The 27,071-nt window shown below is 40.5% G+C and overlaps 1 protein-coding gene across 1 annotated transcript in view; it reads left to right on the forward strand.

The window, feature by feature from the left end:
- The window catches only part of LOC126424835 (serine/arginine repetitive matrix protein 2-like), a 382,172-nt gene that overhangs the window by 36,157 nt on the left and 318,944 nt on the right, over positions 1-27,071 (forward strand). The window contains exons 4-6 of the mRNA XM_050087642.1: positions 16,190-16,363; positions 19,926-20,102; positions 22,097-22,270. Of these exons, the coding sequence (XP_049943599.1) occupies positions 16,190-16,363; positions 19,926-20,102; positions 22,097-22,270 (525 nt within the window). The remainder of the gene's footprint in view (positions 1-16,189; positions 16,364-19,925; positions 20,103-22,096; positions 22,271-27,071) is intronic.

Genomic DNA, 27,071 nt, shown 5'->3' on the forward strand with positions numbered 1-27,071 from the left:
GCTTATGAATCACTTCACTGTCTTCCTTCAATCAAAAATGGTGGCGAACCCAAAAATTCGAGCGGTATTCAACTGTTAGTTACATTAGTTTTACAAACGGTCATGAGCCGCACTTTCCTAAAATTCTGCCAATAAGCTGATGTTGACCATTCTCCTTCCCTACTACCATCCTTACATGCTCATCCCATTTCATACCACTTTGCTGTGTTACACCTAGATATTTAATCAACTTGACTTTGTCAAGCAGAACGCTGCTATACAGTATTCGAACATTATGGGGTTGTTTTTCCTAGAGGACTGAAGTGATTGTATTGCACTTCTCTGTGCCATTCATGATGATATGCTTGTCTCTGGTGAACACTCGCTATCCACGACTTAGTAATGGGTTCTTTTACTTAAAAAATCTTACAGCTGCTCACATTTTGGGGAACCTATTCTGTATGTTCAGACCTTTGTTAACAGCCTCTGTGGGGGACACTTTTCGGGAATGTAGGAATGTGGGATCTGTCTGTTGTCTTTCATCCACGGTTCAAAGGCTATCTTGTGAGAAAAAGCCAAATTGAGTTTTTCACGAGCGGCACTTTCTAAATCCGTGCTGATATGTGGACAGAAGCTTTTCTGTTCCAAGGAAATTTATTATATTCAGACTTATAATGTGTTCAAGAATTCAGTATCAAAGCAAAGTTATGATACTGGTTGATGCCTGTATTTTTTTCCATTTGTTTTGGACTATGCACTGGGCAAGAGATTCACAATAAATGCAAGCTAAGTAAGGGTCCAAGGCTGAAGAATATTCTCTATAAAATTGAATTCGGATTCCAGCTGGACCTGGAGACTTACTTTCAACGCATTCAGTTGCTTCTCAGTGTCATGGATGCCTTTTTCTATGTCCTCCATACAGGAGTCTGTGCGCCACTCAAACAGTGGTATGTGTGTACAATCATTCAGTGTGAATGATTTTTTTAAACAAGAAATATAAAACTTCTACTTTCTTTTTGTTGTTTTATTTTGACAAAAGCCAGGATAGAAACCTTCAACTTGCTTACTAGTATATTAGTGGCATAAAGATACAAATTGTTAACAGCCGTCCATTGGCTACCACATACCACCCTCTCTTTGGCTGCCTCCAATAAGACCAACATTGGCTTTATAATGCAAACAAGCTCAGCATGTGGACGGCTCTTTGTAATGTTTAGGCAGCTACTGATAAATTGAATGGTTAGATTTTTAAAAAGTGTGTGTAAAGACAAACACAGATATTGGCATATTTTGAGCAGTGTGAGATATTATGAAGAATTCCAAGAGAGTTGAAGGCAGTCTTGGGTGTTCACATCTTCAGTAAATGTTGCCCAAAGCTCTTAAAGACTACAAAAGAGCAGAACTGGTTGGTGCATGTGATAAATTGTGTGCGAAGATGATTATGATAAAATTGAGGAATATTACAGAATGTGTAACTTTGGAAGAGCAGAGCAGATACAGTAGGGGACAATCTCATATGGACGAAGTTCTGATTCCAGGGTGACCCAGAGATAACACACACACACACACACACACACACACACACACACACACACACACACACACACACACACACACAGTCCTAACGCAATGTTGTCTACTCTTGGGGCTTTTTTTCGACTTAGGTCTTTCAGTGGTCTGTCAAATTCTACATGTAGTATCATATCTCCCATCGTGTCTTCATCTGTGTCCTCTTCCATTTTCATTATGTTGCCCTCATATAAATCCCCCTTGTATAGACAAAAATCAATGTGGTTTTATTTTCAGTGTATTCATTGTGGATGACAAACTGCGACTGTTATGTAACTGGTGTTTATCTGGTAAAAAGTACGCAACAAGTCGCTTTAAAAAACAACTGGTTGCGTATTTATTACCAGATAAACGCCATTGTGGTTTTAGTTGCCTGAGACTGCAGTCTTCCTTCCACCTGTCTTCTTTCCCTTCTTTGCTTAGGACTGGATTTCCATCTGAGCTCTTGATGTCCATGCAGCTGTTTCTCTTTTCTCGAAAGGTATCTTTAATTTTCCTGTAGGTAGCAGCTAAGTCCTTACTTTGTCCTCTAGCCATTCCTGCTTAGCTGTTTTGCACTTCCTGTCAATCTCATTTTTAAGATGTTTGTGTCCATTTACTGCATTTTGTATTTTCTCCTTTCATCAATTAAATTCAATATCTCTTGTGTTACCTGAAAATTTCCACCATGCCTCATCTTTTTACTTACTTGATCCTCTGCTGCCTTCTCTATTTCATCTCTCAAAGCTACCCATTCTTCTTCTACAGTATTCCTTTCTGCTGACGTTAATCATTCCCGAATGCTCTCCCTGAAGCTCTCTACAACCTCTGGATCTTTCAGTTTATCCAGGTCTCATCTCCTTAAATTCCTACCTTTTTGCAATTTCTCTAGTTTTAATCTACAGTTCATAACCAATAAATTGTGATCAGAGTCCACATCTGCCCCTGAAAATGTTTTACAATTTAAAATCTAGTTGTGAATTGTATAATCAATCTGAAACCTTCCTTTGTCTCTTCCATGTATACAGTCTTCTTTATTGATTCTTAAACCAAGTTTTAGCTGTGATTAAATTATGCTCAGTGCAAAATTCTACCAGGTGGCTTCCTTTTTCATTCCTTCCCCCAAGTCCATATTCACCCACTAGTTTTCCTTCCCTCCCCTTTCCTGCTATTGAATTCCAGTCCCCCATGACGATTAAATTTTCGTCTTACTTAACTATCTGAATAATTTCTTTTATCTCATCATCAGTTTCTTCAATCTCTTCTTCATTTGCAGAGCTAGTTGGCAAGCGAACTTGTACTACTGTGGTGGGTGTGAGCTTCGTGTCTAGCTTCTCGACAGATACCACTCTGTTGTGGTTGCACCTACAGTATGGCTATCTGTATTGCTGGGTTATGTGTTCCCTCCCAATCAATGGCAAGGTCTATGGGGGGAGGGGGGGGGGGAGGGGGAATGAGACAATGTACACACTTTAGAAATAGTTTTTTAAGCCCCTTCTCCTACAGTAGATGTTAGGATGGAGTTCTGCTTACAAGAATTGTAGCCAGCCATGTATTTTATATTGTGTAAAGTAGGGCTGAGAAAAGTAACTTAGTAGGTACAAGATTGCTTACTTTGTTGTTGATTATTTTTTCTGGGTAGATTCATAACTCAGTCTCTTGCTGAAAACTGATTTGGCTTTTAACACAGTTGAACAATAACAGACACAGCACCATCATTTAAGATCCACTTGTTGTCATATTTATTTCAATTAAATCACACCTGATGGATGACCAATCTTTTCTACAGTCCCTTGTTTGATTAGCAGTTTGTTGTTTATTCTTTAATTAGTAATTCTTGCATGATGTAATAAGTCTATTTTCCTTCAAAATGATGTTGCAATTCAGCCGAGTTGGAGTTCCTATAAATCAAAGCCACTGGTATAATAATTCAGTGGTAGCTTTTGAACAAGTTCATTGCTTATGTCTCTTTTCATATCTCTTTCACACATAACACCACTTGTTTGTCCATTCTGTCTGTACACAACAGTGTTTGTACAAATATTCACCCATTGAAGTCAGGAGCTAATGACTAAAGGCACAATTGTTTTCCCAAACAGAAGCTCAAACAGTGGTCTGATTGTCCACAACAGTGATTGAAATGTTACTCAAAATAAATCTGTGCATGGATTTCAAGATATGGTTTTCAAGTGGTTGGTAGTCTGTTTCAGTGCTGACTCTTCATGTGTAAGTGTAGACACTGACAGATAGATGGTAACTAGCTAAAAATTAGGCGCACTGCCAACCTGTTGTCTGGTGGGCGTATATAAAATACAAGAAAACTTTGACAAATCAGTAATTATATTTCACTTTATAATTCTGTAAGGATCATATTTAGGTGTGATGTCAACCTATTGACTCCAAAAATAATTTTGTTTTACTTTTTAATAGATAAACAAGTACTGAAATTCAAGATACTATTTGGTTGGTACATTGTACACCTGTGTGGTGGATTACCTATTTTCATGTAAGATTTCCATGTTCATAATTTCTCTAATTTAGTCATATTCTTAATTAGTTGCTTATTTGGAGAAACAAATGCATTAACTGACTCTGGGAAATTAGGGTATCAAAAGTGTAGCATCAGATGTGGGAAATGCATGAACTTTTTAGATTTGATTAAATACGGCAAGTAAATTTTTCAACAGTCTGCCATTTAATGCACATGCGCAGACCCAGTACAACTCATCGGCAGTACCTATACGCTAACAATATCACAAATCATATGTAGACACAAGTAGTAAGTTAATCTCTCGAAACTTGTGCTACAAAAAACTTTGACGTAGTAACAAATCTGTATGCGACTGACTTTGCTCCCAATGCTTTGCTTGCATGGACTGTATGGGCTGTACAGTTTTATGTTTCTCTTAATTGAAGTTTTATGTTGTTATGCCCATTGCCCATTAGTAAACTGACACGCTGTGCAAACAGTATAAAACCAAATACTAATTTTCGCAGTTCTGCCTTCAAAATTGACTCAATAGCAACATATTTTCAGAAAACCTTGTGTCCCCTGTTGCAAAAAATACCTCCTTAAATGGTGCCTGCGGTATACACAGTATAAGATTAACATCCTCTTCAAATTTTCAAGTTTCTGTCTTTAGCAGTTTGAACTGGGCAGCAATGAGTCAAGTCAGTTAGGACATTTCCTTTTATATATAGATATTATTATGTGCAAAAGCAAAATACGTATTACAGGCCACTGAAGGTGCTTCACAAATAAAAAGAAGCAAAACGTGTTTGGCACAATACAAACTACCTTTCATTTAGTTGCATTAGACGAACTACATCTCCAAGAATATGAAAAAAAGATATATTGTTCTGTTCAAATAAGCTATATTTGTGTCAATAACTTGTCGTTTCGATATTTCAATCCGTTCACAAAATAGAAGTGTGTTATGTCTTACATGACTTGTCCTGTACTGGGAGTGTTGTTTCCGTACACCTGATCTGTCACCGCTCCTGTTGAAAGACATTGTAGCCTCAGTGTCCGCTGAAAGATACTTTACACCATGCTGTGCACAGGCAGTGTTCTATTATGAGAGGTTCCTTTCACGGATATTTGATAGGTGATAAAGGGTTCTCACATTTATCAAATGAAAATGTTCTCTGTAGTTATTTCCTAAGCTAAACGGGGACTATCAGCTGAGAGAACAGACCTTAATTGATCTGCAGTGCAGATGTGACAGTTCTGTTTCTCGTAAAATTAAAATGATGCTTCATGTGTTGCTTTATGATGTAAACTAGGATTCATTTATGTAGAGACCATTCCTCTATTTATATGCTGTCCATTATATGTGGCTCACCCACAGGGAATGGTTTCTCTTGCAGCAAATAATGTCTGACACACATAGTTGGTCATCTCACATAAATACTACGTCCCTGAAACCTCGGATACCACTGATGGACAGAGGGGGGAGGGGCGAGGTGTGGACCGACAGTGGGGGGGGGGGGGGGGGAGGGAGGGGAGGAGCAGATGGACAGAGGGGGGGGGGTGGAGGAGAAGATAGGCAAGGGGGGAGGAGCAGAAGGACAGAGAAAGAGAGGGGGAGTAGTAGATGGACTGAGGGAGGGGCAGCAGGAGATGGACTAATAGAGTTGGAATAAGTATATACCATGACAACAGCACTGTGTACTCAGCTGGTTGGATCATATATACAACAAGAGTACACAGAAGTGCCTATCAAATTGTAGTGGCAGATGCGACGAGAGTGATGTTTTGAAATTCTCAGTAAAATAGATATTAGCTTTAGGAAAAGATTAGTAATTCCTCAAAAACAAAGAGGTAACAGTGAGAACAGTAGACTGAAAACAAAATACTTGGGTTAAAAGTTGTAAGACAGGGATGCAGTTTCTCACCTCGGGACTGAGTTGCAGTTTAAGTGAGATTTGGGATCTAGCTTTTTAGCCTATTAATATTCTGCATGGTACTATATTCCTCAGAAGCAGAGACGAAACAGACACCAAAAAGCTTAGCAGGTATTGTTAGTCGAACTAGGCTGTGAAGAGGGTGCATCACTGACTGCACGCTGACTGCTGAAGCTGCAGTGAGCACGCGTAACAACACTGCTGGGAGACCACTAGCTCAGCTGTCGTAACACTGTGTGTCAAACAGAGTATTTCTGTCAGTGGTCTGCTATCATGTACATAATTATGCTATTTATATAATACAGGGAAACATTCCACGTGGGAAAAATATATCTAAAAACAAAGATGATGTGACTTACTGAACGAAAGCGCTGGCAGGTCGATAGACACACAAACAAACACACACACACACACACACACACACACACACACACACACACACACACCACACACAAAATTCAAGCTTTCGCAACAAACTGTTGCCTCATCAGGAAAGAGGGAAGGAGAGGGAAAGATGAAAGGATGTGGGTTTTAAAGGAGAGGGTAAGGAGTCATTCCAATCCCGGGAGCGGAAAGACTTACCTTAGGGGGAAAAAAGGACAGGTATACACTCGCACTCATGCACATATCCATCCACACATATACAGACACAAGCAGACACATTTAAAGACAAAGAGTTTGGGCAGAGATGTCAGTCAAGGTGGAAGTGAAGAGGCAAAGATGATGTTGAATGACAGGTGAGGTATGAGTGGCGACAACTTGAAATTAGCGGAGATTGAGGCCTGGTGGGTAACGGGAAGAGAGGATATATTGAAGAGCAAGTTCCCATCTCCGGAGTTCGGTTAGGTTGGTGTTGGTGGGAAGTATCCAGATAACCCGGACGGTGTAACACTGTGCCAAGATGTGCTGGCCGTGCACCAAGGCATGTTTAGCCACAGGGTGATCCTCATTACCAACAAACACTGTCTGCCTGTGTCCATTCATGCGAATGGACAGTTTGTTGCTGGTCATTCCCACATAGAATGCATCACAGTGTACGCAGGTCAGTTGGTAAATCACGTGGGTGCTTTCACATGTGGCTCTGCCTTTGATCGTGTACACCTTCTGGTTTACAGGACTGGAGTAGGTGGTGGTGGGAGGGTGCATGGGACAGGTTTTACACCGGGGGCGGTTACAAGGAGGTGGAGTGGGGAGGATTTCATGAAGGATGGATCTCATTTCAGGGCAGGATTTGAGGAAGTCGTATCCCTGCTGGAGAGCCACATTCAGAGTCTGGTCCAGTCCCGGAAAGTATCCTGTCACAAGTGGGGCACTTTTGTGGTTCTTCTGTGGTGGATTCTGGGTTTGAGGGGAAGAGGAAGTGGCTCTGGTTATTTGCTTCTGTACCAGGTCGGGAGGGTAGTTGCGAGATGCGAAAGCTGTTGTCAGGTTGTTGGTGTAATGGTTCAGGGATTCCGAACTGGAGCAGATTCGTTTGCCACGAAGACCTAGGCTGTAGGGAAGGGACCGTTTGATGTGGAATGTGTGGCAGCTGTCATAATGGAGATACTGTTGCTTGTTGGTGGGTTTGATGTGGACGGACGTGTGAAGCTGGCCATTGGACAGGTGGAGGTCAACGTCAAGGAAAGTGGCATGGGATTTGGAGTAGGACCAGGTGAATCTGATGAAACCAAAGGAGTTGAGGTTGGAGAGGAAATTCTGAAGTTCTTCTTCACTGTGAGTCCAGATCATTCTTCAAGTGCCCCACTTGTGACAGGATACTTTCCGGGACTGGACCAGACTCTGAATGTGGCTCTCCAGCAGGGATACGACTTCCTCAAATCCTGCCCTGAAATGAGATCCATCCTTCATGCAATTCTCCCCACTCCACCAAGAGTGTCTTTCCGTCGTCCACCTAACCTTCGTAACCTGTTAGTTCATCCCTATGAAATCCCCAAACCACCTTCCCTACCCTCTGGCTCCTATCCTTGTAACCGCCCCCGGTGTGAAACCTGTCCCACGCACCCTCCCACCACCACCTACTCCAGTCCTGTAACCCGGAAGGTGTACACGATCAAAGGCAGAGCCACATGTGAAAGCACCCACGTGATTTACCATCTGACCTGCCTACACTGTGATGCATTCTATGCGGGAATGACCAGCAACAAACTGTCCATTCGCATGAATGGACACAGGCAGACAGTGTTTGTTGGTAATGAGGATCACCCTGTGGCTAAACATGCCTTGGTGCACGGCCAGCACATCTTGGCACAGTGCTACACCGTCTGGGTTATCTGGATACTTCCCACCAACACCAACCTATCCGAACTCCGGAGATGGGAACTTGCTCTTCAATATATCCTCTCTTCCCGTTACCCACCAGGCCTCAATCTCCGCTAATTTCAAGTTGCCGCCACTCATACCTCACCTGTCATTCAACATCATCTTTGCTTCTTCACTTCCGCCACGACTGACATCTCTGCCCAAACTATTTGTCTTTAAATATGTCTGCTTGTGTCTGTATATGTGTGGATGGATATGTGCGTGAGTGCGAGTGTATACCTGTCCTTTTTTCCCCCTAAGGTAAGTCTTTCCGCTCCCGGGATTGCAATGACTCCTTACCCTCTCCCTTAAAACCCACATCCTTTCATCTTTCCCTCTCCTTCCCTCTTTCCTGATGAGGCAACAGTTTGTTGTGGAAGCTTGAATTTTGTGTGTGTGTGTGTGTGTGTGTGTGTGTGTGTGTTTATTTGTGTGTCTATCGACCTGCCAGCGCTTTTGTTCGGTAAGTCACATCATCTTTGTTTTTAGATATAATTATGCTATTTGATGTACTGGTATAGTAAGCAACTTAAGTCACATAATAAAGAAACGTCTTCTGGTTGTATTGTATGCCAATACCAGTTACATTCATTTCAGAGTATGCTGATGAAGTAGCTCCATTTTTAGCATATGTATATAACTGCTCACTCATTGAAAGATCTGTGCCTGAAGACTGCCAAGTTTCACTGGCCTCACTAATACACAAGAAAGGAAAAAGCTGTAATTCTATCTGCTGAATTGCAGATCCCTATCAAAGATGTTGGTTTGCAATGTGATTTTGGAATATTTACTGTCTTCAGACATTATAAAATACCTCAGAGAAAACAGTCTCTTCATGCATAACCAGCACTGATTCAGCAAATATTGTTCTTCTGAAACACAGCTGGCTCTTCATTCACTCAAAGTAATGAGAGGTATTGACAGGGAAAGTTGAGTGGATTTGACTTTTCCAGAGTGCTAGAAGTTTTCTGACACAGTTCCTCACAAGTGGCTTCCAGTCAGATCATGTGCGTATGGAGTATTGTCTCAGCTGTACGACTGTCAGAAAGATCCCAGTTCTTACGAGGGAACCTCCCCATCGCACCCCCCTCAGATTTAGTTATAAGTTGGCACAGTGGATAGGCCTTGAAAAATGGAACACAGATCAATCGAGAAAACAGGAAGAAGTTGTGTGGAACTGTGAAAAAAATAAGCAAAAATACAAACTGAGTAGTCCATGCACAAGATAGGCAACATCACAGGAGTGCCGTGGTCTCGTGGTTAGCGTGAGCAGCTGCGGGACGAGAGGTCCTGGGTTCAAGTCTTCCTTCGAGTGAAAAGTTTAATTTTTTATTTTCAGACAATTATTATCAGTCCGTCCGTTATGTTTTCATCACTTTTTTGGGAGTGATTATCACATCCACAAGAAAACCTAAATTGGGCAAGGTAGAAGAATCTTTTTACCCATTCGTCAAGTGTACAAGTTAGGTGGGTCGACAACATATTCCTGTCATGTGACGCACATGCCGTCACCAATGTCGTATAGTATATATCAGATGTGTTTTCCTGTGGAGGAATCGGTTGACCTATGACCTTGGGATCAAATGTTTTTGGTTCCCATTGTAGAGGCACGTCCTTTGTCTACTAATCGCGCGGTTTTGCGGTGCGGTCGCAAAACACAGACACTAAACTTATTACAGTGAACAGAGACGTCAATGAACGAACGGACAGATCATAACTTTGCGAAAATAAAAAAAAAAAAGTGAACTTTTCACTCAAGGGAAGACTTGAACCAAGGACCTCTCGTTCCGCAGCTGCTCACACTAACCACGGGACCATGGCGCCCCTTAGCACATAGTACCTTGATGTTGCCTACCTTGCTCATGGACTACTCGGTTTGTATTTTTGCTTTTTTTTATCATAGTTCCACACAATTTCTTCCTGTTTTCTCGATTGATCTGTGTTCCATTTTTCAAGGCCTGTCCGCTGTGCCAATTTATAACTAAATCTGAGGGGGGTGCGATGGGGAGGTTCCCTTGTTAGTAACTGACAGTTACTAGTTCTAGTGAAACTAAATTCTCAAAGGAATGTATGTCTAGTTCTCAAAGTAATATGCCTTCTGCCGTTATTAATTTATATAGACCACTTACTGTCTAGTAAAGTCATCAGACAACCAAAATAAATTACAATATGATTTAGGCAAGATATCTGCATGATGCAGAAAGTGGCAATTGCCCCTGAACAACAAACTGTGAGATTTGATTCCATAAGGAAACATTTAAGCCAAGCGACTGTCTTCATTTCAACTAGTAGAGAGTTCACCAATCAGAAGCAAGGACGTTTATCGCATATCTAGATTTTGGTCACTGTGTGGCCATCTTCAGTGCTAAAAAACATGTAAAGTACCAATCGGAATAGGTAGCATGCATGTCTGAGTTTACAGTTAGGAATAGGTGAATACAAGTGTTTTTAATGTTTTAACTTACATTTACTGGTATGTATTTTATTGTTGATGTACATTTTCTAGCATTTGTAGACTTAGAGAAAGCTTTTGACAATGTTGACTGGAATACTCTCTTTCAAATTCTGAAGGTGGCAGGGGTAAAATATATGGAACGAAAGGCTATTTACAGTTTGTGCAGAAACCAGATGGCAGTTATAAGAGTCGAGGGGCATGAAAGGGAAGCAGCGGTTGGGAAGGGAGTGAGACAGGGTTGTAGCCTGTCCCCGATGCTATTCAATCTGTATATTGAGCAAGCAGTAAAGGAAACAAAAGAAAAATTCGGAGTAGGAATTAAAATACATGGAGAAGAAATAAAAACTTTGAGGTTTACCAATGACATTGTAATTCTATCTGAGACAGCAAAGGACCTGGAAGAGCAATTGAACCTAATGGACAGTGTCTTGAAAGGAGCATATAAGATGAACACCAACAAAAGCAAAACAAGGATAATGGAATGTAGTCAAATTAAATCAGGTGATGCTGAGGGAATTAGATTAGGAAATGAGACACAAAGTAGTAAATGAGTTTTGTTATTTGGCGAGCAAAGTAACAAATGATGGTTGAAGTAGAGAGGATATAAAATGTAGACTGGCAATGGAAAGGAAAGTGTTTCTGAAGAAGAGAAATTTGTTAACATCGAGTATAGATTTCAGTGTCAGGAAGTCGTTTCTGAAAGTATTTGTATGGAGTGTAACCATGTATGGAAGTGAAACATGGACAATAAATAGTTTGGACAAGAAGAGAATAGAAGCTTTTGAAATGTGGTGCTACAGAAGAATGCTGAAGATTAGATGGATAGATCACATAACTAATGAGGAGGTATTGGATAGAGTTGGGGAGAAGAGAAATTTGTGGCACAACTTGACTAGAAGAAGGGATCAGTTGGTAGGACATGTTCTGAGGCATAGTAATGGAGGACAGTGTGGTAAAAATGGTAGAGGGAGACCGAGAGATGAATACACTAAGGAGATTCAGAATGATGTAGGTTGCAGTAGACACTGGGAGATGAAGAAGCTTGCACAGGATGGAGTAGCATGGAGAGCTGCATCAAACCAGTCTCTGGACTGAAGACAACAACAACAACAACAACAACAACAACAACAACAACATCATCAACATCAACATTTAAATCTTGTGCAACTGTGGATTGAAAAAGGTATACAAGTTACATTACTGTAACTATTTCTTTACATGTTCTTTAGCGCTGAAGATGATCACACGGGGATTGAAATCTAGATATGCAGTAAACATCATTGTGACAAATTGCTGTACCCTTTACTACTTGAAATGAAGTGTGAGGTGGTCTTCGACATGAATACTAAAAAAGATCCTTTACATTTTGGTTATTTGATAAATCACAAGTTGAAGGATGTCGATTCAATTAAATGCCTAGAGATTACAGTTATGTACCACTTAAGTTGGAACCATCTCATAAAAAAATGTTGTTGGAAGGCAAACCGAAGACTGCAATTTATTTGTACAACATTTATAAAGTGCAACAGTTTTACTAAAAAGATTATTATGCTGCAAACACGTGCACAGCTTTTTGTGTAGGTACGATAGCCAACCAGTCTGCCCACCATTATGAATGGCCACCACCAAACTGTTGTCGAGAAAAAAGTTGACTGCCTTGTGGCATAACATGCAGCCGATCATAATATGCTCAATTTCTGTGGCTGCTTCGCAACCTGGGACATCTGGATCCTTCCCTTCCCCACCAGCTTTTATGAACATCGGAGTTACCCTTGCAACACATCCTTCACTCCTGTACTTGGCCAGTTTCCGGTAACCTGTTGTTTCCACACTGTCCAGCCAACAGCTCCCCACCGGCTCTGACAATTGTGCATCATGTGGCCTTGCCCGCACACCAGCCACCCCTCTGTCCCACGTTCCTAACTGGCAAAATGGCTGCCTCCCTCTGAGCCACTAGCCACTCAACCCCAACTCCAATCCCCACCCCCTCTCTGCCTCTTACCTTCCTCTCCCTCTTCAGGTACAAACCCAATCTGACACAACTTGCATCCTAATGTAGTCTACCTGACAAAATGCGGCACTGGCATTGTCTCTCCGACCAGTGCCATGTAGGAGCAGGCCTAGGTGTGTGTGTGTGTGTGTGTGTGTGTGTGTGTGTGTGTGTGTGTGTGTGTGTGTGTTTACTTGTACTCTAGCTGAAAAGAGGATTACTTTGAAAGCTAGCAAGTTTCCATTTTCGTGTGTCTGTCTACGACTTAATGCTTCTGCTTTTCGGTGGGTGGTCCCCTCTATTCCTAAAAGTTTTTATGCCTGTCCATTTTTTTGGAGTATTGTTGTGCACTGCACACTCCACACCAGATAGGATTAACAGAAGGCATTTACAAAATTGCGAGAAGGAGGGAAAATGTTATAGACGTGATGCATTTTTCGTTGTGATGAGATCGACAACTTTCTCCTTTGAATGCAATAATAGTTTCTTGACTCCCACCTAATAGGGAACAGTGACCATTGTGATAAAATAAGGGAATAAGAGCTGACACAGAAAGATTTAAGTGTTCTTTATTGCCTCATGCTGTTTATGAGTGGAAGAGTGTGAATTACTGAGCAGTCATGCAAATGCAGGTGTAATAATGGGAAGTCCTTGGATGTAAATATAGTTATATAGTTCAGATATTGTGAGGCCCATAATTGAATCTGTTGAGCTGCACTGCCTGTGTAGCAGTGCAGGTGAATGTGTGTGTGCATATGTTCCATTTTCTCTGAAGATGGGCTCATCCGAAAGCTTAGTAAACTTGACAGTCTCTGCTTTGTTTCTGACGACCGCTCGACACCTTCACTAGGTGGTGAGTTATTGGCTTGCTCCTTCCATTATTTATAAAATGTACTGAATCAATTTCAGGAAGCTGTGTCCCCCAGCTGTGTTCTTTCAGTCTCAAAGTGCCAATTGCTGTCCTACTCTGAGACATTGTGGAGTTTTGTGCTCTTTAGTGATCGTGCAAGATAATTGACATGCAGTTAATTTGCATGTAGTAGGTTTGTGCAGCATGATTGTGTTAACAATGCACATGCTCTTAATTCATATACTTTATGTTTTATGATTGCAATTTTTTCCACTTTTTTATTAATCAGAACCAAAATGGTTATTTTGATATCGTGGAGTGTTTTTACTATCTGGAAACAGATTTGTTAGCTCTCTACACAAGTATGTCCCATGAAAGTCCCTTCATCTCTGCAAAATTACTGCGAGCTACTGCTGTTTGAACCTGCATGTTCAGACCCTGATCTCCCACTAGAATTCTCCCGCCCTATCTCCTAGTTACCAAACTAAGTAATTTTTGATGATGCCAAAGGATGTGTCCTATTCCATCTTTCTGTCTAGTTGTGCCACAAACTTTATTTCTCCCCTATTTAAGTACCTCTTAATTAGTTACCCAATGCGCTCATCTAACTTGAGCATTCTCCTGTAGCAGCGTATTCTAAAATATTCTATTTTTCTCTCGTCTCAGTTATTTATTGCAGACATTTAACTTCTGTACAATTTTCCACTCTAGGCAAATACTTGAAGAAAATACTCTTATCAAATTAACCTTTTGTTAGATGTTAAAATATTCCTCATTTTTAGAAACATTTTTCTTGCCATTTCCAGTCCACATTTTATACCTTCTTCACTTCTCCTAGCGTCAGTTGTTATGCTGCACAAGCTGCAAAATTTGTTCATTACTCTTAGTGTCGCGTTTTCAAATCTGATTCTAATTTACTTGCACTCCATTGCCCTTTTACTTTTGTTATTTTTGGTCTCATAACCTGTATTCAAGTCATTTTACATTCAATTAAACTGATCTTTCAAACTTTTACCGTGTATGACATAATTACAATGTCATATTTCTTGTTTGTGAACATTAATTTATTTTCTGATTTTCTGCTTAGCTTCCTTTTCTGCTGGTACAGTATACTGATGGGGAATAGTATTGTATACTTATACGGATATGGTGTCTGTTCTTTCGGACATGTCCGAAAGATACCATTGATGACCTGCAGCCGTCTAGAACAAAATTAGAATTATGTATTAATACCTTCAGCTGCTGACAGGCGTTGATATATATCAACGGGGACAGGTGAAAATGTGTGGCCAGACTGGGATTCGAACCCGGGATCTCCTGCTTACATGACAGATGCTGTATCAATCTGGGGCACAGAGGATAGTGTGACTGCAGGATCTATCTCAAGCACGCCTCCTGCGAGACCCACATTCTCACCTTATATGTCCACACACTACATTCGTAGTGTCCCTACCCAACACACTCATTACTCATGGAAGACATTCTTATCAAGTCCCGTAAGAGTTCGGGTAATATGTGTGCATATAGTTCTGGCAATACCAGCCATGACCACCTCCTCCTGTGCGGATGCACACATATTACCCGAACTCTTACAGGACTTGGCAAGAATGTCTTCCACGAGTAATGAGTGTGTTGGGTAGGGACACTATGAATGTAGTGTGTGGACATACAAGGTGAGAATGTGGGTCTCGTGGGAGGTGTTCACTAGATAGTCCCTGAAGTCGCATTATCCTCTGTGCCCTCAGTGGCTCAGAGGGATAGAGCGTCTGCCATTTAAGCAGGAGATCCTGGGTTCGAGTCCCAGTCAGGCCACACATTTTCACCTGTCCCTGTTGATATATATCAATGCCCGTCAGCAGCTGAAGGTATTAATAGTTCTAATTTTGAATAGCATTGTGGTTAGGCTGCAATCCTGACTCAGTTTCTTCAACTTCCCCCTCCCTCTCGTGTCCTTTGACTTTCAGAACGGGGTCTGGTTTCAATACAAGGAAGGGTGGATAACCTTTCACCGCGTGTTCATTACTACTGATAGCTTCAGGATTTCAAAGAGTATATTCTAGTCAACATTGTTTTAAGCTTTTTGTAAATCTGCAAGTGCTATAAATGTAGATTTGTTTTTTTCTATCTATCATGAATAAGTCAAAGGGTCCTTACTTGCTCATATATTTCTACATTTCCCCAGAACCCAAATTAATCTTATGACAGTTCTTCCAGTCTTCTATAGGTAATTTGTTTCATAAATTTTCAATCCTGACTAGTTAAAGTAATGCATAAGTAATACTTTTGCCTTTCAGCATATGCCTTCTTGCATATTAACATTAAAACTGCTATGGCTTTGGTAGTTTCACAGTGGAGTCTGTGTACAATATTTTTTCAATGTTCAAGTCATGTAGTGTTTATTTAAAATTAGACCTGTATAAACTGTGTACCATCTTTATTGTCAGGGACCGTCCGACTGCCAGGAGCCGTGATTTGCATGTCAGTCTGTTCCCATTGAAAGTGATGGTGAATATCTTTGAGAGCTCGAGTGTGTAATCAAACATGGTGTAGCTCAAAAGTGAGAAAATTTTATACAGTAAAACTGCTGTGTTTGAGACAAAGGGTATGCAGAGGAACTGATGTACGATTTGGTTTATGACTCATGATTCTTGTGTTGCAGAAGGTTCCTATCACTGCAGCAAGTGCACCTGAAAAACGTTTGAACGCTGACTCAAAACTAAAAGACCAGGAAAGAAAGAAGCTGAAGAGGAATGACCTTAGCATCCTGGACCGAGTGAAGACTCGTAACACGGAAGCAGTTAATGCCGACAGCAATACAAAGTCTGCAAAGGAGGTATGCATATAAAACTGCACAGGTTCCATTACCTTTTTAATATCAAATTCGTAGATCTGTCAGGGGGGAAAGGCGTTCACTTATGAAAGTAACCCCCCCCCCCCCCCCCCCGCACACACACACACACACACACACACACACACACACACAAGTGGTATCAGAGTTGCCACAAATTCAGGGAAATTTGAAAAAAAGAAAATCTTGTTGTGCACCCCTCCCTACTGTGTCCTTCCCACCACTTCTCCCCTCTCCACCGCTCCCCTAAGCTTCCTGTCAGCTGCCTATGAGAGAGGCAGGGAGCCGTGAGCAGTAGTTTGTTTAGATCTCAAGAGTATTCGCACAAGTGTCTGTTGCACAGATTGATCACTGTGGGTGCAGTTCTCATATGGTATCGTGACAAGTGACTGTGGGCGTGAATAGCTGGCCACATGCGCATGAGCCAGAACTGTGGACCAGTTCTGCGTGTATCTCTTGAGGAATCGGGATCACCTATCTAAGGCCTGTCGCTTCCCACTGATGTACAGGTCAGCCTGTTGGATGTGGTCTCTGATCTGCCTGCAGGCCAGGTCTGCTTGTGTGTGGCATAAATCGGCAGCTTTTCTTGACTTATCCACAGACTTGGGACTGCAGTGCTTGTTCGACAGGCGAGAGACTTCGGGCAGTCTATTTCAGGAGTTGAGACTGTGTCTCAATGCATGTATGCTGTACAGTGTGATGTTTTGCAGGCATTTAACTTATTGTAGTACTTATCAAGAGAGTGATTCAGGAGTGTTGCAGCTCTAGAGATCGGTATAGTGAGATTTTAAAGCAGAAGCAATGTGAAGAATATGAAGAAGCCAAGAGAGTTAGACAGAGGTAGTCTATTATCCAGCAAGTTAATGAACTGGGCAAGGGGACCACTGAACTAAATGGAACTGATGGAGAGATCAGGCCTCTCATGAAGGACTTTGGAGTGGTTGTCATTGATAGATTTTAATTGACTTTTTATTGTTTGACAAAACACTGAGTATTATTTGGCAGGGAAAATGTCACTATACGTACCCAGTTATGTCATTCTTATTTTCAAAACTTTAATATTACGTTATACAACATCTTCCTTTCACATTTCTTATCTGATGCATTATCTCACCTGGAATATTGATAAATCCTGTGTGGGAGAAACAGGTGTTAATTCAAAGTTTGGGTTACCTCGTTAACGAACACAGAAATCATTTATTGAAAAATTACATTTATTTACACAGCTTACCTGTTTACATACATTTTGGATAAAAAATCCTGTAAAGAAGACAATAACTCCCTGTCAAGACCTTCCAGCATACTGGAATAATCTTCTGCAGTTATCTGTATGTGCTGTAACTGTTCATTTGCACTTCATAATATGTATATATTTTTGACAAAGTTCTTGTATTTTTGGAAGTATTATTTTACTGAATGATTTGAAAGTGGGTCCTGGCCCAAAACAGGTCATCAAGTGAATAAAATGTGAAATTTGCAACTTAGGCTGGTTTGCTGTTGTACGAGGGTCACTCCAAAAGAAATGCACATTATTTTTTTTTAAAAAAATCCATCTTTTATTCTACATGTTTGAAAGTTTTACAGTGTGTGGATGCATCCTTTAGGAACAATATTTTCATTTCTCCATATAATTTCCATCCCTCTCAACTGCCTTAAGCCATCTTGGAACCAGTGCCTGTATACCCGCACAGTAAAATTCTGGACCAACCTGTTGGAGCCACTGTCTGGCAGCGTGCACTAGGGAGTCATCATCTTCAAATCTTGTTCCACGAAGAGAGTCTTTCAGTTTCCCAAAGCGATGATAGTCACATGGAGCCAGGTCAGGACTGGAAGGCGGATGTTTCAGTTTTGTCCATCTGAGTTTTGTGATCGCTTCCATGGTTTTTTGACTGACATGTGGCTGTGCATTGTCGTGCAATAGCAAAACATCCTGCTTTTGCCGATGTGGTCGAACACGACTCATTCGAGCTTGAAGTTTTTTCAGTGTCGTCACATATGCATAAGAATTTATGGTGGTTCCACTTGGCATGATGTCTACAAGCAAGAGTCCTTTGGAATCGAAAAACACCATAACGATAACGTTTCCAGCAGAAGGTGAGGTTTTGAATTTTTTTCTCTTGGGTGAATTTGCATGACGCCACTCCATTGATTGCCTCTTCGTCTCTGGTGAAAAATGATGGAGCCATGTTTCATCACCTGTCACAATTTTTCCTCTCCACCATTCTCATACTGTTCCAAAAGTTCGCTGCATACCGTTTTTCTTGTTTCTTTGTGAGCCACTGTCAACATTCTGGGAACCCACCTGGCACAAACCTTTTTTAAACACCAACGCTTTCAGTATTCTTCAAACACTTCCTTCCCCTATCCCAACGTAGCATGACAATTTGTTCACTGTGATGCGTCTGCCAGCAATCACCAATTCGTTAACTCTCTGCACATTGTCTGGGGTGTGTGCAGTACGAGGCCTGCCGCTGCAAGGACAGTCCTCAATATTGCCGTGCCCGCTTTCATCACGTAACCTGCTTGCCCACTGACTAACTGTACTGCGAGCTACAGCAGCATCTCCATACACCTTTTTCAACCTCTTGTGGATGTTTCCCACTGTCTCATTTTCACAGCACAGGAATTCTGTGACAGCACGTTGCTTCTGACAAACGTCAAGTGTAGCAGCCATCTTGAAGACATGCTGTGACGGTGCCACTCATGGGAACAGGTTGAACTAAGTTTGAAAACAAGTGGGAAGGATGTATCTACACACTGTAAAACTTTCACACATGCAGAATTGAAACTGTATTTTTACAAAAATAGTGTTAATTTCTTTTGGAATGACCCTTGTACTAACTTGCTACTCATTCAAAGTTTGATTTAAAATACATTCAGAAATACAAGTCCTTACATTTTTTGTTAACTTAATCTGTTTACTTACCCTTCAGATCTGAAAATTTATCAGGGCAAATTCCAAAAATGAGTCTGGAAAACAGGAAATTTCACATCGGGAAACTTGTGGCAACCCTGAGTGTGTTAAAGGAATAAGTTCCAGAATTGAGGTTTCTGAATCAGGTTCAGCAGTGTGATATAAAAGCATCATTTCTGGAATGGAACAGTATAATGAAAAGGATAGTTGCTAGTACCATATAACAGAGATGCAGAAAGATACAACAAAAAGACTGTCGGAAAGTTAGCTTTCAGCCAATAAGGCCTTTTTCAAAATAGACAAACACAAACACAAATGCAACTCTCACACACATGACCACAGTCTCTGGCAGCTGGAGCCATTTCTGTAACTTACTTATTTTTCTAGATTATGTGTAGTACAATGACTTACATTGTGGTTGTCTCTTGGACTATAAGACCTGTTTATGTGTTCCTTGCTACCAGTACGTCTGTGACGATGTAACATTATTTGTTGGCTGTATGTTAAAGGGGAATGTAAAGAATCCTCTGTGTCTTGGGCAGCTGCAGAAACAAAAAGCACACACAGAATACAAACTCTTCCAGGCAGGCTGAGGTATGCATTGATTTGTGACATCACATTCTCACTTTGCAGGAGACTCCTGTGATTTCAGCAAATAAATCTAGACTACGTTCCAAGTCTGAAACAAAACCAGAAGAATTGGAGAAGCAGAAAAAGAGTAATAGTAGTAACCTGAGGACAACGGACAATGACAAAGACTCTAGCACGAAGTCGGTCAGTGCTGGCGATGATACGAACTCACCTCAGAAGGTACACAAATACAGCTAAAAATTTTGGGTTTTGACAGCAGAAGTTGTTCATTGTCTTTCATCCAATAGATTATTCCAGTAATTACTTATTACATAGATGTTAAGGCAGGGAATCCACTTTTTGAGTGGTTGTACGTTCTGATTTTTATTGCATTCATGATCAAACAGCATTTTGTAAGAACTGTTTATGCACTTAAACTTGTAGTGGTAAGAGAGACTTGGAGAATGATCAGTAAATTCTAATATTCCTTTTTGTGGACATTGAGGTATATGAGGCTAAATTACTAAGTGTCTGTGATTACATTCGATTTGTCATTCGGTTTCCAGGATGAATTGAACCCATGAGCTCATAGGCTGCATTATTCTTGTCTTTAGTGGCATGTTTCATTGTTGTCATATCAGTTCACTTTGCGCTTTTGTGAAGCAAATGTGGCTTTGTTACCCTGTATTTGTAGTAATGAAGAACAGCAGCCTGCGACCGATGTTTTGTGGTCCGAAGATGCATTTATTTATTTATTTACACATCAAGTTCCATAGGACCAAATTGAGGAGCAAATCTCCAAGGTCATGGAACATGTCAGTACATGAACTTATAACATAAAAGTAATAACAGATAAAAATAAATGTTCATGAACCTGAAAAAAATTCAGTCCATAAGTTTAAGTAACCTCTACTCCATAGAAGACTTTCAGCATGATATGGAGGCAATATTTTACCATGGCAAATGTTTACCATTGGATTAAACAGTTAAATATGGTCGAACAAATGGGAAGGACGAATAAAGAGCAAGGTGTCCAGATGCAACCAATGCTGACCAAGGTCGTGACCTAATTTTGAATAAACTGAATAAACGAAAATTGTATCTGATGAAGTGGCAAGCCTTGTATGTTATCCATGAATCTGTATATTTCACCCTTAGCAGTCTAAGCTTTCTTAACGTTTCTGAGAGATGGGTTCCAAAATAACACAATGAACAGCACAAAAGGAATAATGTGAGAATCCATCAGCAGCTACAGGGCTGCCATGCTAATGAAGGTGAAATGTTTTTAAAATGACTCATCACTAGAGATGGAAACATGAGTTCTTCACCTTGATGCAGAGAACAAAAGTCAGAGCATGAGCAAACACCAAAGTGTAGACCGGAAACATCCTGGGTCTCCAGTGAAAAAGAAATCTGAGTGTCAATCCTCGGCAGGAGAAATGATGCTATCAGTTTTCTCGGGGCACACACAGGCCATTTCTGGAAAATTACCCTGAAAAGAGGCAACAGTAAAAAGTGAACATTACAGCAATGTGCCTAGCAGTGAACTAAGCCTGCAGCTTGAAACAAACACAGTGGTATATTGTCGAACAGTATTCTATTTTTGCATGGCAGTGTGCATCCACATATCACCACCCACGCTATTCAGACTCTTGAGAATATGCATTTAGAAGTGTTGGAGCACTCTGCATTCAGTCCTGACCTTACACTGTCAGATTTAAATTTATTTGGTCTGCTTAAATATAATTTAATTGGCCATCAATTCACTTCTAATGAAGATTTGAAGGAAGTGGTACATACGTGTGTCACTGTTAAATCAAAAAAACTTTTTTCCTGAGGGCATTGAAAAGCTTGTTCAGTGATAGAACAAGGATGCTGAAAAGCAGATGACAGTGTCATAAATTTTGTGTTGTTGTATTTAAGAGAAAAAGTTGCGCAGATACATTTTGGCCATTATATAAAAGTATCCTTTCTGGAGAATGTTTTCTGGCTTATCTGTAGTATCCAACTTATAGCATGGTTTTATCTTCTAATATAACATCTCTGCATGTGTCATTTTTTACCATACATCTGTAATTATGTAACTCTATTTGGTGAAAGAGCAGTAAGGGAAATTGTAAACACTCCTCTATTTCTAAAGGAACTGCAGTAGCAGAGAGCATACACAGTATACCAACTCGTGCCGACAGGCTGATGTGTGAACTAATCAGTGACATCACATTCTCTCTGTGCAGGGGGCTCCTGTGATTTCAGGAAGTGAATCTCGAACACGATCTAAGTCTGAACCAAGACCAGAAGACTTGGAAAAGCAAAAAAAGAGCAGCAGTGGCCTGAGGACAGTGGACAAGGTCAAGAGTTCTAGTACAAACACGATCCACGCTGATGTTAATACGAAATCGGCACGAAAGGTATACAAATGAGAGCTAAAATTATTTGGTTCAGACATTAAAAATTGTTCACTATCTTTCAAACAACAGGATTTTGCAGTCATTATTCAGTAACAGGAAATTAAAAAATACTTTAAGAAAGTTAGGGGGCAGGTTCCTTTTATCAAAACAAGGAGAAAGTTCATATAAACATATGTTCAACCGAGCGAGGTGGCGCATTGGTTAGACACTGGACTCACATTTAGGAGGACGACGGTTCAATCCCGCCTTCGGCCATCCTGGTTTAGGTTTTCCGTGATTTCCCTAAATCGCTCCAGGCAAATGCTGGGATGGTTCCTTTCAAAGGGCACGGCTGTCTTCCTTCCCCGTCCTTCCCTAATCCAATGAGACCGATGACCTCGCTGTCTGGTCTCCTTCCCCAAACCAACCAATGAACCATATGTTCAAAATGCTTTCATTTTTGAGTTAGTAATGAAAGTTGACGTTCACTGCCTCTCTACACGCCACCTAACAACTTTTCTTATCTATACTCGCATTTGACTCATTGTATCCTAGATGGTGTTGTTACATCTATTCATCATTTGTCTTTTTTCAAAATGTCCATAGCATACAATTACAACAAGAAGTGAGTTCACTGAAAATGCCTCATTCATAAATGGCAGGATATTCATTCTGTGAGCAGTCAGACGTGATTTTTATGTGTAGTCACGCAGATAGTAATGGACATGTGGCTGCACAGCTATATCAGATGGCATTTCCAGACTGAAGACACCTGAGTCATTGTATATTATCATGTTGCTGATACAGGATATGTAGCACCACAGACTATTAACCGACGAAGACCACATGTTGCTCATATGCCTGACCAAGAAGAGCACGTTGTTGAGTCTTGTCAAAGAGGAGTCAGGTGTCAGTGTAATGTAAGTGGCCCTGACAAGTGGTACATTGCCAAGATTTGCGTAGAGGATACTTTAAGAGCAACTCGTGTATGTGTATAATTTTCAGGATGTGCAGGACCTTACTCCTTCCGATCACCCACTAAAGGAGATCTTTTGCCTGTGATTTGCTGCACAAACTGCCATCTGTTCTTTCTGTCTTCAGTTTTGTTTACAAATGGGCCAGTCATGCTGCACCACAGACCAGATGTCAGCATCAGTTTAAGCATAATGTGTGAACTGGAATTGTAGGTGACTGACTGGTAGGACCATATGTTTTCCCGAAACATCTTACAGGTACTTCCTAGAGAGACTGTATTCATAACACTGTCGAAGACCTACTGGAAAATTTGCCCATGCAAAAAAGGAGAATCATGTGGTTCATGCATGATGGAGCTCCAGCACATTTCAGTCTCACTGTCAGAGATGGATTGGTTGTTATCTGCCATGACAAATGAATAGTTTGAAGATGATAATTTCCATGGCCAGCATGTTTCCCAACCTCAGTCATTGGGTTATTACTTCTGGGGACAATTTGAACAGTTGGTCAGTGCAGCAGACCACCAGGTTGCAGAAACACCTCCTTCGTGTGTCATGGAAGCCTGCGAAACCACTCAAAACCACCGGGCAGTATTTGAAATGGTTTGACAATCTGTGATTGGATAAGTGCATGCACATTTAGAAACCAGAGGAGAACATTTTGAGCATTCGTTTTTGAGTTTGTGTTGATGAGCTCGAATCATCTAGATTGTCAGCATTCGTTAATGACTTGAAAATGAGATTTTTGGGCAGATGTCAATTTTTTTCTTGATTTGCTGTAAGGAACTTGGCCCCAAAGTTTGTACAAGTATTTGCGAAACACCCTGCTCGAATGGTAACCCTTTCGCTGCTTCAGGCATGCTCCCTGCACTTTGTGCTGAGGCGGCTTTCTTTATGGTGCCTGCCAAATGCTGATGGCTGTGCTGAGAGATAGCATTATGGCTGATATGTAACACTTTATCTTCTGATTCTTCAAGAAATGTTAGGTGAAAAAACTTGAATTTTGCACATTTTACAGTCTTATATCTTCCCTCTATAACGGCCTGAATTTCTTTTCGTTTATGCCACAGTTACTGTGCTGCACAAAATTAAGTAAAACATTGCGTAAAATTGTAAAGATTTTGCAGAGATAAAAATGCATTGCATAAACTTTGCATATGGTTGATTTCAGTCCATATGTTGCAGTGAACGAAATGTAGATGAAATATCAAAATTTTATTTAAAATTCAATTCAGAGCAGAAGGCTATCTCACCCCCCCACCCCCCCACCCTCGCCCTCGCCCTTGCTAATGAGAGCACATAATGAGAAACATATTTTATCATATTTTATATGATAAATATTTGAAACATTTTTATTCACTAAGAGGTGAAAGTGAGAGGTCAGTAGCTCAGGATGTATTCAGATGTCCACAACACCTGAGGAATGGTGTAACAGGACCTGTACACTCCCACAGCAGCGAAAGCATTAAGGCAGGGAATCCGCTTTGGAGTAGATGTATGTCGTGATTTGTACTGCATTCATAATCTTAAAAAAAAAAGTTTATTGTAATAACTGTTTGTACAATAGTTTATTGTAATAACTGTTTGTACACTTATGCCTGTAGAGGTGAGAGCACACATTTCCTTCTTCTTCTTTCTTTCTTTCTTTTTTTTAGTGGCTCAGCAAAGTTACTAGAATTATGCTCAATTGCTATATTTATTTTTTAACAATTTTTGTGTGTGATTTAGAACCAAAAATTTGGTAGTCTGAATATCTCCCATAGTCACTCTGTGAGCTGTTTTTGTAGTGGTAAGTGTATTTCCCACTGTAGAAATGTAGCAAGTTTTCAAACTTCAGAAGTGACAACAGTAACCATCTGACGACAAACAGAAACTGATTGTTGTAGCCGTTTTTACACTCTTAGTGCAGCATACTCCCACAGGATGTCAGACACATCCAGAAGTGGTAAGATACATTCCCAAAATCTTTGTAAAACCGCTAAGTTGGTTGTAAGTATTCTGCCCAAGGTCCACAAAACACACACTTCCCAAGCCTCTTTGAGAAACTTCTTTGGTGGCAAGCATACTTCCAGAACCTTTAAAACAGTGTTGTTTGGGAGGATGTATACTTCTCTTAGCCCTAAGAGCTATATTTCGCAACAAACGGAAACAACAGCTGGTATGGCAGACTAACACTAGCCCCAGGAGGGTTTTGAAGTGGTATGATGCTTTCCTATAAACACAGTAAAGGAATACAGTCACGGAAGGACTGCAAAAGCATTAATACCAATCAGTTGTCAATTTGAGAATGGCCAATGAACCATAATATTTCATTTCCTAATGGATAGTTTGATACACAAGGATAAGTCTGTTAGAGTCTGCACTTCTGTTGTAGTTGTCCATAGATTGCCACTAAGACTTCCTGTGCTCACCAGCTTTAGTTGGCAGTGTTTCTTCGCTTGTGGTAGGTTTCAGTGTTATCACGTAAGTTTGCTTTGGGCTCTTGTAAAGTGCCGCTTTCCATTCACAAAAATGAAGAACAGCATTCTGTGATCTGTTTCTTGGAGTCTGAAGATCCATCATAAGCAGAAAATCACATAAGACTTTCAGAACACTATAAGGGCAATGTGTTACCATGGAAACGTGCTTACATGCAGATTGAACAGTTCAGAATTGGCCAAACAAAGGAAGACCGAGGAAAGAGTAGGATGTTAACTCACATACATTACTGAGCAAGTCCATGACCAGATCTCGGATAACTGACAACTGTCTCTAGTGAAGTGGTAAACAGTGTACATTATCCATGGTTCTGCATATGATATCTCCCACAACAGTCTAAACTTTCATAAAGTGCACGAGCATGACATGGGAATGCCCTGAATCTCCAGCAAAAAATGAATTTGAGAGTCAGTCTTCTGCAGGAAAACTGATGCTTTCAGGTTTTTTGGGATACGCAAGGAACAGTTGTGGAACTTTATCTTGTTATCTTGAAAAGGTGTCTATAGTGAACATTACAGTGATATTAGTGATATGCTTGGCAATGAATTGAAGCCTTTAATGTGAAACAAACACTAAAAACTGTTGTCAAAAAGCATTATTTTTTTGACGCAACATGCTACTCACACTCTTCGAACTCCTCAGAACATGCATTTAGAAGTGTTTTGAGCACCCTGCTTAAAGTACTGATCTGATCCATTCCTGTCAGATTTCCATTTGTGTGGTTCACTTAAGGGTGATTTAAAAACCTGTCAGATAACCGTAGATGAAGATGTTGTGAAGGAAGCAATGTATACATGGTTCGATGTTCAATTTATAAACTTTTTTCCCCTGAGGGTATTGGAAAGCTTGTGCAGAGGGAGATCGAGTACATTGAAAAGCAGTGTGACAGTGTTGTAAATTTTGTGCTGTTGTTGTTTTAAATAGAAAAATGCTGTGCAGATATTTGTTTGATGTGCTTCTTACAGAAAAGTCATTTTGGGTCTTGTTGTTTATATTGGATTATAATACATATTTGTTACCATATATCTGTGAGTATGTAACTTATACATAGTGACAGAATAAAGAACCTACTGTGTCTAGAATATTTATTAGCAGATAAACGCCAATTTAAATCAAAGTCTTGAAACTTCATTAGTAGACTTTCTCGGGATAGTTTATGTCTATCTTCAGTTCAATTCCTTTGGTATCTATGTGACACTCTCCCATGGAGCAAACAAACCAGTAACCATTTGTGCTGCCCTTCTCTGTGTACTTTCGATATCCGCCCTGAGTCCTATTCAGTACGGGTTCCACACACTTGAGCATGACACACACAGTATTGGCATTTATCTGGTAATAAATATGCATGCAGTCGCAGTGACTGGTTGCAT

The sequence above is a fragment of the Schistocerca serialis genome, chromosome 10 (genome assembly GCF_023864345.2).
Source record: "Schistocerca serialis cubense isolate TAMUIC-IGC-003099 chromosome 10, iqSchSeri2.2, whole genome shotgun sequence".
NCBI classification, from domain to species: Eukaryota; Metazoa; Arthropoda; class Insecta; order Orthoptera; family Acrididae; genus Schistocerca; species Schistocerca serialis.